Raw genomic sequence first — 11468 nt, 5'->3', positions numbered from 1 at the left:
TTAAGACATCTAAGCTGCGAAAATTTTCAAATAAGTTAAAGACGCTGCCTATATTACTCTATTGATTTCACCCATAGTTATCTATTATCATATATATACATATATATTGTACATAAAATTTTTCCCCTGTTTTTCCCTTTCTTCATCAAAGCTCCAATAAATTGCAATCGTGTTCCTCCTAATGCAGATTTCGCAGTGAAAAACATATTGATGTTCTAATACTAGATGCAAACACATATATATATATAGACATTTATACAGATATATATATATTTTTCATGGGACACCCTGTGCCAGATATCCCCCCGAGTTTAATTACAGTTGCTCTCCTCGAGAACTTGACTCATAATCGCAGTTAAAAAGTGAAACTTAATCTCATTTGTAGTAGATTTGTAGAAATTTGAATGAAAAACATAAAAATAAAAGCAATTTGTTTTTATTTAGCTTAAAGCCTCGCTGATAAGCGCAGTTCAATGTTGTTTTTATTTTCTGTACTACGTTTCCCACGATTCATTTCACTTTTTTCCCGCTTTGTTCTCTTGACAGTGACAGTCTAACACAGCTCATTCACACTCTCTTTCTCCTGCTCTTTCTGCATCTCACACCTTTTCGCACATTTATTGTGCAGCTGGACTGTTCCCCCTTTTGAATGTGGCAAAAAAAAATTGTACCTATCCCATTCAATGCCAAGTATCAATTTTAGTGGCCCCAAAACAATTTGGGTTAGAAAACAATATGCAAAAAAATATATTTTAAACTAAAAATATTCCATCTCTATGTATGTATAAATATATCAATGGGTATGCATGGCTAGCAAATTACCTACTTTTCGATGTGGCATATAGAATGTGTTCTAGATGAAATATAAACCAGCTCGATATCTTAACTCAGATTATTGCTGTTATTTACAGGGTATAATTGTATACTACTTAACTCAGCTGCACATAAACAGGATCGTTTAGCTTAAGTCTACAGTAGATTCAAGTACAAGCATTCATATAATCTTGCATACACGCCTAAGCCTCTACACACAACTAGGGCATTCTTATGTGAGCTAAGCCCGCCTCATGCAGGGTTCGCACTTTGACATACATGCAAATGGACGCAGTCATATCTGCATAAACTCTTTTGTGTATAGTTTTCGCGCCCTCGTCGGTCAGTATGCACAATTTTGCACGAAAAAATCTCTGGCATTGAACTCTGGACACAGCTGGCGCTAATCTCTCCCAGTCGAGAGCAGCGAAACATCTAAAATCATGTGGAGACTTTTAGTGCATGTTGATAGGCGCGAGTCGCCAGCGGCTTTATCAGTTAGCAAGCGGACGGCAAACGAGAGACAACACTCAAAATCGGGCACATATATACTATAGATCATACATAGTAAAGTGAATCAAATAATTTATATACTGACGGCGCGATGCTGCTGGAGCTGTTCTGCCTGTGGCTGCCTCTGCTGGGTCAGCTCTTGGCTGCAGATCAACGTAGGTAACCATAGATCCACACATATACCCGTTTGTACCCTGTTCTCTTTTCCGCAAATGACGTAAAGCCTATGTAACGCTGCGCGAGCGCATTATGAAAGCGGAGCAAATGGCCTCGCTCGGGGGCAACCTCTGGCTAACGGCGGATGAGGAGAAAGCCAACAGCATCCTCATGATTGCCAAGCGGGCGGAGATAGCCGAGGGCATTAAATACCCGGAGAAATACGCGCCAGCCATGCACTTCTTTCAGGGCAAGCAATATGTGCGCCAGAGCGATGTGTTTCGCATCATACAGAAGATGCCCAAGGGCGCCTTCCTGCATGGCCACAACACAGCCATGGTCAGCTCCAAGTGGATCATTACGAATCTCACCAACACCAACAATCTCTACACGTGTCGCGATATAAACGGAGTGTTGATCTTTACCTACGACACGGCCAGCTCCAATTGCCACAGTGAGGAGCAGAATGTGTGCACGGAGCGCATCAATGCCGAGGATCGGCATCAATACGAACGCCAGCTGGAGAAGCACATCAATATGCACACCACCAAGCCGGAGAGTAAGTGCCAGCGCTATCCATGATCTACCCCAACTCTAACCTCAATGCTTATTAGCGCTGATACCCAACAAGAAACTGATTTGGAATCGCTTCGAGAATATTTTCAACACCGTCGATCGTCTCTATAAGTATCAGCCCACCTACTGTGCCTATCACAAACGTCTGCTGGAGGAGCTCTGCGAGGATAATATCATCTATGCCGAGATCAGAGCTTCGCTCTCGCCTGTAAGTATGCTGTGAAAATGTCGGAAAGCCAAATCGAAACTGAATTTCAATTGATTTGGCCAGCTCTATGACGACACCAATCGCACATATAGATCGCTGGATGTGGCCAATCAGCTGGAGCGCATCGTTGAGGAGTTTAAGGCCAAGCATCCGGATTTTGTGGGCCTCAAAGTCATCTATGCGAAGCGCAATCGCGCCAGCGAGGAGAAAATGGCCGAGAATCTACGCACTTTCAAGCAGCTACAGTGAGTACTCGGATGACAGCTCTAATAACAACAATGATAATGATACCAATAATAAAAGTCATATATAAATACTAAAGATCTTTCCAAACATATCCCCATCTCTTACAGCTCTGCCAAGCCCAACTTTATTATTGGCTTCGATATGATTGGCCAGGAGGACACGGGCGATCCGATAAGTAAATACGTCAATGAGCTGTCCGATATGCCCAGCACGGCGAACTTTTTCTTTCATGCGGGCGAGACAAGTAAGTGAAGCTGCTGCACCACTCTGACTATGATATCTAAAATATTGCTATGCCTCAGATTGGTATGGGCGCACAGACTGGAATATGATGGATGCGATCTTGTTGAACACGAAACGCATTGGACATGGCTTTGCGCTGCCCAAGCATCCACAGTTGTGGTCAACGATTAAGAAACGCAACATTGCCATCGAGGTGAATCCGTTGTCCAATCAGGTTTTGGGCTTCATCTGGGATCTGCGCAATCATCCCGCCAGCTTTTTGATAGCCGAAAACTTTCCAATTATCATATCGGCGGATGATCCGGGCGTGTGGGGCGCCAAGGGACTGAGCTATGACTTCTACTATGCCTTCATGGCCATGGCGCCGGTGGAGGCGGACTTGCGTTTCCTCAAGCAGCTGGCCTTGAACTCCATGAAGTATTCGGTGCTCACCTCGGCGGAGAGGCGCAAATTCAATCGGGTGTTTCAAAAGAAATGGCAAGAGTTTATTGCAAACATCATAAATCCTAAGTTCGTATAGGAACTAAGCTAGTTTTAGAGCCAATTACAGACAGAGATTAACTACAAGTTAAATATTTGACATGCATTTCAAACTGCATTTGGAGCAAACCAGCCATGCAGGCACTTGGGCACAGGGCCATTGGTATGAAAATCACAACGTCCTAGCTCTGTCATGGTCTTGGCGCAGAGCACAATGAGACCCACATAGCAATCGTTCAGTCCGCCACCCACGACCATGGAGGCCAGGATGACGCCATCGTCCTCGCTTTGCGGCTCCGGCGAGGGCACAAAAATGGGCTCCGATGGATATACGTTATCCTCGCACCATGTCTTGCAGGTCTTACTCACAACATCCACCTTGATGAGCTGCGCAAAGAAACATTATTAAAAGAGAAATGTACTTAGCTTAGCTGAGCTTACCGTGCCCGGATTTTGTGCATCCACATCGGAGCTAATGGCATAAAAGTAGCGATAGTTCTTGCCCATATGCCGTTCGTAGTATATTCTGGGCGTCTCGCAGCCCCAGTCGCACAGCATTTCGGGCCGCACGAATATGCCAGTGGCACCCTGATAGGCCTCCGCTTGAGTGTTCTGCAGAGTGACCAGGTTGACGCAGCCATCCTCGTCGTACCGCGCGCGCTTCGACTCCTTGTAGGGACTCTGCTGCTTGCCATTGGTGGCCATGTAGGTAATGTCGGCATACTGCGAGGCGGAGTGCTTGAGGCGTGTGGGCGGTGGAGTAGCTAGACCCACCAGCGACAACGACTTGACCAGGCGTCGCTTGCTAGCGCTGCACGAGCTGCTGGCACCCAGCGGCAGTACAAAGCGCAGCGGACGCCCGCGAAAGAGTTGGGCATAGTTGGGATTCGTTTGCATATTGGCTATGGCCTCCAGGTACATGCAGTTGATCATGTCGGGATTCTTATAGCTGCATATGTCCACCACCACATGACCGTCCTGCTCGTACGCATTGATGATGTGCAGATAGAAAAAGGCTTCCGATTCGTAGCTCTGCACCAGCTTTCCGCTCGATCGCTCTATCAGATGAAACAGCGTGGGCTTATCCTCATACCACTTCAGGCAGGCCGCCAAGTGCTGATTGGACAGCTGCGCCTTAATGTACTCCGTCAGCGAGACGGACAACGGCTGCTCGACAATCACAAAGTAATGCTCGGTCAGGCCGAAGGTGTGCATATAGCCCGGATGCAGCTTCCAGCGACAGGGCAGCGTGGCCACCACGTGTGCATCCTCGAACATGTGCTGTCCATTTGGAAAGCAGATTATGGCATATGCCGGCCCGGATTTGGTCATGCTGGTGCCCAGATTATAGACCGTTCCGCTGGGCAGCACATGCGGATGCGAAGTGTGATTAATGATGCCCACAAAGTCGCTGGTGCAAATGCGCGCCTCAGTGGCGAGCGTGCAGGGATTTATGCTGAAAGCGAGAGTATTTGAGTTAGGCGTAGCATATGAATCTTATATCCGTTCCTTCTTCTTTTACCCCTCACACTGTCTGTACTAAATATTAAGTATACGCACCGATGCATGAAAGGCGTCTCGGTGAATGTGTAATACTGATCGCCGAACGGATAAATGGATATCATGGAGTTATCTGTGCCATTGTCCGGCTTAAAGATAGCACTAAATTTGTCAAAGATCGAATGACATGGATCCGGCACGGCTGCTGTGCCAAATTCTGTGACCACAATGCGCTGGGCTGCCCGATTCTTTTGCAACGTCTGCGTGTCCACGAAGCGATTCTGATACGTGACTCTGCCATTTTTGATGGCAAAGCGATGCAGCAGTGCCGAGCAGTCGAACAGGTGGCCAAAGCTCATGTCGCCCACTTTCCAGCTGCCGGGTCCATTGCGCAACAGGCTGCCATTCAGCCAGCCGGGTATGTGACCGCTGGCATGACCCTCAATCGGCTCCACAATCTCTCGCTCGCAGGAACGCAACCAGACATCCGACGAGCAATTGGGATAGTAGCGACCGTTGCCATCCAGGCGCATGGCCTCCGGATCAGCCTTCTGCTCATCATAGTTGACCTGCAGACAAGAGAAGCAATGCATTAGTCAACTATTGATTGACACGATTTTCTATAAGCTGCGTTTCAGCCGCCGATTAATGTGGATTATCTGCACGGGTTTCGCATGCCACTCGCTTAATCAGCTGCAATGATTCCCATCGAGCTCGACCAGCGCGCAGACACGGTTTTCTCTCACACACACTCATAAGCTCGCTTATGAGTTTACACATTTAAAATTGATTTGAAGTTCAAGTATCTTAGTATTTTTTTGGCACACTTTCGGCAAGATACAAATTCAAATTTTTGTGTAAAATTTACAATTGTTATTAAAATAAAATCTAACCGCAAAGAAGTCGCGCATAAAGCTTTTGAAGACGCGTGCGGACATTTTGTAACGGATTTGGCTGGAACGCAAAAGATACCAAAATTGGCAAAACAAACAAAAACGTAAACAAAAACGAAACAAAACCGAAACAAATCTCAAAATCAGGTACACCCTGACAGCAGTCTCTATGCCACTTAAAACAGACGACTTGCAAATAGCGAGCGACCAGCTAGAAAACCAAATGCCAACTGGCATAGTTAGCCAAGCCAGTCGCCGCTCGTCAACTGTTTGAGTGGGGTGGGTGGCCCCTTCTAGGGGCTGTGCAGTGGGGCTGTGGGGGGCAGGCACCCTCTGGCAGCCGGTGTGTGCCGCCAGCATTATTCATAATTTTGATTGACAGCCTCGTCACCAGAGTCGTTCGCCTCGCTTGTAAGCCACACCGAAAAGCCCAAGTAAAGCCAAAACAAAATAGAAACGGGGAAATATACAAATGTGTGTGCATTTTTGCCGCTTCGGCGAGCTAAGAGCGCCTATAGGGCAACTTCTTAAACTAACATTTTATACCGTGCGTAAAGCATTCAAAGAAATTTAATACACTACCCGCAAGCCTAACTGTCTGACCTTGTTAATACGCAATTCTTTAACTTTATTTTTCATACAACTCGAAGAAGCCACAACAAAGCCTAGTAGCCACGCAGTCGAATGGATAGCCACATGATGATCAAGTAAGTTGTGCAATATTCGGTGTCATTTTGGTCCAGCCTAAAGCTGAAGCTAGTATAAATTGCGCATACGACACGTGGCCAGAGCGCACATTGTTTTGGATTTAAGTTCATGATCATTTCAATTAACAAAAAAAAACAGCCAGCAGCTTAGTCTTTAGCTTTAGCAATTGAAATTCATGAAAATGAATTTTCATGAAAATCTCTCGTCAGGTGCATCTCGAGCATTGCCCCAGTTTGGCATATTTTAAATTGATGTCAATTGTCTTAGCTAGCCCAGCTGCAGGCACATTTCATAAATATACAAATCTCGTGCATGTGTGTTACAAATTTGTTGTCATTTAAGAAAATGCACTTAATGTTGTTAAAATAGTAATGGGAAAATCAAAAGCTAATTATTTCCGCATCATGCATTTCGCAATTTGTTATCTTTTAATTTGATTTGTTATCGAAATAATTTTCCAGTTTTTTTTTATTTTTTTGCATTTTTTAAATAATTGCACAATTTTAATGCGCACAATTTATGAAAGTTTGCTCTTAGTTTAATTAAACGTTAAGTCAATTTCCGTTGGTGTTGGAAAACGCTTACGCACAATTAACTGTTGTCCAACACTCCACGCACGCATCAGCTGTTGCCTGACAACAAAAATTAATTAACGGCGCAGCACAGCGCCAAATATAAATAATAGAATAAAAAAAGATAAATACAGATGTGATTTTAAAACCAATTTTTGTCGAACTGCAACAGTGAAAGCCTTTTGAATACCACAAATTTTGCCGAATTCGATAACTCCATCGATTGTTGCGGCGACTACAACTTGGACTCTGTGCCTGCCAGCGGCTGCTACAATCAATACGACGACTCTCCCTGTGAGATGAACCCGCGCCAGAATACAAGCTCCACATATGCTGGCGTCAGTCGAATACCGAGGGGCGCGGCAAGACCGCGTCAAGGCCCGTCGCCGCGTCAAGGTCTATCGCCGCGCAACTATTCATTCGTGCCGGTGTTCCATGAACGCACCAGCAAGGAGGATGACACACTGCTCACCGATAATCTGTGGAAGCTGGCGCGCAAGACGGGCACACTAAATCTGGCCAACAAGGGTATGGCACGAGGTAAGTCATCAAATTTCAATGTTTTACTGCAGTTTTGCAATGTGTGTGTGTGTGTGGGTGTACGTGTAGGTGTAGTGGTTTCGGCAGACCAAATACGTCGCTGGAACTCAATGAAGCAGCCATCGGTAGGCCATTCGGATTTGGCCTGTGATAGATACATGGATAGCAGCGCCTTATGGTTTTTCTATATGTAGATGTGATTGTCAGCGAGATCTCGAACTTGTCCCTGGCTGACCGTAGAAGGTGCCGTGCATATTACACGCCTCACTAGACAGCCGCACGGCTTACATCTGACGCAATCTCGAATTATTGCTGTGTTTGTTGTTTGGCGTTGTTTAGTTTGTGCGTGGCGCTCGTTGGCCACAGAAGTGTCGGTTGTGCCCCTTTTGTTGTGTACGATAAATATCCTTCAAGATTGCGTCCTCGAGGCAAACACGCAAGCAGCTCACATCGTTTTGTATGTGCGGTCCGCATCCACGACGACGACGCTACTATCAGATACGTGAATTTCAAATGGCGTCGTCAGCCGATGAGCTGGAGAGCGAGGATCCCGATGATGAAATTGAACTGGATGATCCAGCGCCCAATCAAGATGCTGCCGCCGCCGCCACCAGTAGAGATGATAAAACATATTCCACAATGATTTCTAATGCTCATCCAACTTCTATTGCAGTTCCCGAACGTTTGTATGACATCAACGAGGCAGATGCGGACAGCAAGAAAGCAAATCTGGAGAAATTGTCCATTAACGAGGCGGACGCCTGGTGGAATCAAATGCCCCTTAACAATCTGGACTTGAGCTCAAATTCCTTGACGAACCTTTCGCCCAAAATTGAGAATCTGATAACGCTCACCGTACTCCAGCTACATGACAATGCTCTGGTCGAGCTACCGCCACAGATTGGCAAGCTGGAGAAGCTGGTGCGCCTAAATCTTAGCCACAATAAGCTAAAGGAATTGCCACCAGACCTGTACAGCCTGCCGGAGCTGCGGCATCTTAATATCTCGCATAATGAATTTGTTGAGCTCAGTCCGGATATTAGCAATCTGCACATGCTGGAGTTTCTGGTAGGTGGCTTCAGTAGTTGTAGCCAATAATGGTTCTGGTTATTAATCTCTAACCTAATCTAATTAATCCCCCGACTTACCCACTGATCCAATTGCTTTGCTAACACGTAATTACACAAGGATGCTGGGAACAATAACATAAGCAGTTTGCCAGGTGGCATTGGGTTTCTGGTGCGTCTAACAGCTCTGCTACTGGCCAATAATCATATCAAGGAACTGCCATCCGATATTGTCTATATGCGCTGTAAGTTAGCGATATTTAATTTGGCTAATGCCGTAGTAATTGCTCCCGGATTAAGCTCTTCAAAAGCTGGATCTTATAAAGAACGATCTGATTGGCCTGCCCGAGGACATGGGTCTCTTGCGTAAGCTGCAATGCCTATACATCCAGCACAATGACATTAAGGAGCTGCCCAGCTTCGAGGGCAACGAAATGCTAAACGAACTGCACGCCAGCAATAACTATATAGAAGTGAGTGATCAAGCGACTATGTATTTATAAATTAGTTATTCATCCAAGTCCTTGCAGCAAGTGCCAAAGCAACTTTGCGCCAATTTACCACATTTGAAGATCTTCGATTTGCGCGACAACAAAATTAAGCAGCTGCCCGATGAGATCTGCCTGATGCGCAATCTGAATCGCCTGGATGTCACAAACAATTCCATCAGCGTGCTGCCCGTCACGTTGTCCTCGCTGGCACACTTGATTAGCCTGCAGGTGGATGGCAATCCCATTAAAACCATACGACGCGACATTCTGCAATGCGGCACAGCGCGCATTTTGAAAACTCTGCAAGATCGCGCCCAGACCAAGGACAGAGTGGGTGGCGGTGCCGAAGATTTGCCATGCAGCAGTTCCGCTGCTGGTAGTGACCAGTCTATGCAGCAGCAACTGCCTGCCAACATGACCGACAAGTAAGTCATTGCTCAATGGGAGCGCTTTTCCTTTACCAGGCATTGATCCAACGACGCAGCAGCTATCAGCAGCACAACTGTGCGCAGCCGCCATTCAGGCACTGCCATTGTCGATGCCAATGTCAGCACTTTATGCACCCGGAGCAGCTTTGTGGCTTCTACTATCAGCAATTTCCAGAAAAATATGAACAGGGGCAGCAGCAGCAGCAGCAACATCATCAGCAGCACCTAGATCAGTTTCAGTTTGGTCAAGCGAGTCAATATTCCCCACAGCAACAACAGCTACTTTACCGGGAACCCTATGGCGGGCATTATATGGACAATTACTCAGCCATGCCAGAAACGCAAATGGATGCATATAATCCGTACAATCGTTGTGTGGTGCAACCCCGTTGGGTGTAGTGTATCACCAAGTTACAATAGCTTTGTTATACCTTTGCAGAACAGATTCTAGTTTTCATTTATACAAGCACATCTTCAAAAGAAGAGTTTATATATCCTTTATTCTTAATTTGAATCATTTATAATAATGCTTAATGTCTTTGTAGAAAGTCTCTCAGCTGACAATCCGCTTAATAATTGATTTTACCTTAGGAAAAGTTAACATTCATCTTCATTCCATATACCATATATGCCAGTGGCATTGATGTAACTATGTCTCTATGTCTGCAAGGCTATATAATCTTCGATTCTGCGAAGATGAATCAACTCTTCCATTAAGTTTGCGACTAACACGTCTTACCCATTCCTATATTGTGTCTTACAGATACAAACTGCGTCATACACGCACCTTAGCTGTCAATTCACAGGGGCTTTCTGATGTGCCCGCCCACATCTTCAAGGTGGCCAGCGAGGAGAAAGTGCATGTGGTGGACTTTGCGCGCAATCAACTAAGTACCCTGCCCAAGGGGTAAGCATGCCTAATTGCACACTGTTCTACACTAGACTACAAACTATTATTGCTCAGTTTGCAGCACATGTCCAATCTGGTGACGGAGCTGGTCTTGGCCCACAACGTTATTAACTGTGTGCCGCCTTTTATATCGCAATTCACGCGCATAACACTTCTAAATTTGTCCAACAATTTGATCAAGGACTTGCCACAAGAGTTTGGGTTGCTCAACACGCTGCGTGAACTGAACATTGCCAACAATCGGTAGCTAATGTCATGTGATTTGTTTTAATTACGAAACTAATGTTAGGCATATTTACAGCTTTCAGGCATTGCCAAATGGCTTGTATGAGCTTCAGGGTCTGGAAATTCTAGTTGCCAGCGGCAATCAGATTAAGGCCCTTAATGTGGCTGGATTGCAAAACTTGCCACGTTTGAACACGCTCGATTTGCGCGATAATAATATTGAATATATACCGCCCATACTAGGCAATCTAACAAATATTACGTGAGTAGGATAAATTAACTCTTGTTTTTTCAATTATCTGGTGTATATGCTCGTCTCATATTGGATTTTATGTTGCAGTCACTTGGAGCTGGTGGGCAATCCGTTCCGTCAGCCGCGCCATCAAATTCTGATGAAAGGCACAGACACCATTATGTCCTATCTACGTGATCGCATACCCACTTGAAGTGCCCGCCGCAACAGCAGCAGCAGCAACACAAGCAAACAACAACAGCACAATACACATCATTTATTTTATTAATTTATATTGTTTAGCACATGTGCTAAGCGCTGATTTATTTTGTTATTGTTGTGTTGAGATTGAGACAAAAGCTAAACCAAATTAAGGCAGCGCCCACACACACACATACACACGCGCATTAGGTGTGCTTGTGTGTGCGTGTGTGTGTGGGCGTTAAAAGCGCGTAGTACCTTGTAGCATTTAACCATGAACACCCTGTAATACACACGTACACAAGTGAACTAGTCAGCATTTGGGTAGCACACACGAATACACACACACACACACTCACACATAAGACGCACTCTGTTATAAATTTGGCCGAAAAGCTTGCAACAAAAAAAATTAAAAAAATAAATAAAAACTAAACACAATATAATTATGATAACTTCTTCTTAC

The 11468-nt window shown here is 45.3% G+C and overlaps 3 protein-coding genes across 10 annotated transcripts; 2 read left to right on the top strand and 1 right to left on the bottom strand.

Annotated features, from left to right (window-relative positions):
• The first annotated feature begins 1324 nt into the window (after positions 1-1324).
• On the top strand, positions 1325-3348 carry LOC111594413 (adenosine deaminase 2). Its single transcript, XM_023307697.2, has 6 exons — positions 1325-1481; positions 1550-2041; positions 2097-2266; positions 2330-2511; positions 2620-2756; positions 2815-3348. Exons 1-6 carry the CDS (start codon positions 1418-1420, stop codon positions 3273-3275), a joined length of 1506 nt encoding a protein of 501 aa, XP_023163465.1. The 5' UTR covers positions 1325-1417; the 3' UTR covers positions 3276-3348.
• LOC111594412 (carotenoid isomerooxygenase) lies at positions 3329-5701 on the bottom strand. The gene is made up of 4 exons (XM_023307696.2): positions 5629-5701; positions 4796-5304; positions 3677-4691; positions 3329-3622 (listed from the first exon to the last, which is right to left on the bottom strand). Exons 1-4 carry the CDS (start codon positions 5671-5673, stop codon positions 3344-3346), a joined length of 1848 nt encoding a protein of 615 aa, XP_023163464.1. The 5' UTR covers positions 5674-5701; the 3' UTR covers positions 3329-3343.
• On the top strand, positions 5516-11293 carry LOC111594411 (leucine-rich repeat-containing protein 40). 8 transcript variants are annotated; one of them, XM_023307687.2, is made up of 12 exons: positions 5516-5732; positions 6279-6335; positions 7081-7448; positions 8122-8516; positions 8637-8760; positions 8816-8988; positions 9046-9431; positions 9491-9829; positions 10198-10341; positions 10399-10587; positions 10646-10831; positions 10910-11293. In XM_023307687.2, exons 2-12 carry the CDS (start codon positions 6313-6315, stop codon positions 11013-11015), a joined length of 2433 nt encoding a protein of 810 aa, XP_023163455.2. In that variant the 5' UTR covers positions 5516-5732; positions 6279-6312; the 3' UTR covers positions 11016-11293. The 8 variants fall into 8 exon arrangements, with proteins under 8 accessions (XP_023163455.2, XP_023163461.2, XP_023163457.2 ...); XM_023307689.2 differs by having other exon boundaries at positions 5517-5732; positions 9494-9829; XM_023307688.2 differs by lacking the exon at positions 5516-5732 and adding an exon at positions 5737-5775.
• The last annotated feature ends 175 nt before the right edge of the window (positions 11294-11468 follow it).

This window comes from Drosophila hydei, unplaced genomic scaffold (assembly GCF_003285905.1).
Source record: "Drosophila hydei strain 15085-1641.00,03,60 unplaced genomic scaffold, DhydRS2 tig00008119-arrow-pilon, whole genome shotgun sequence".
Taxonomy (NCBI): Eukaryota; Metazoa; Arthropoda; class Insecta; order Diptera; family Drosophilidae; genus Drosophila; species Drosophila hydei.
Note: the sequence above shows the minus strand (reverse complement) of the source record. Positions and strands in the feature narration are given on the sequence as shown.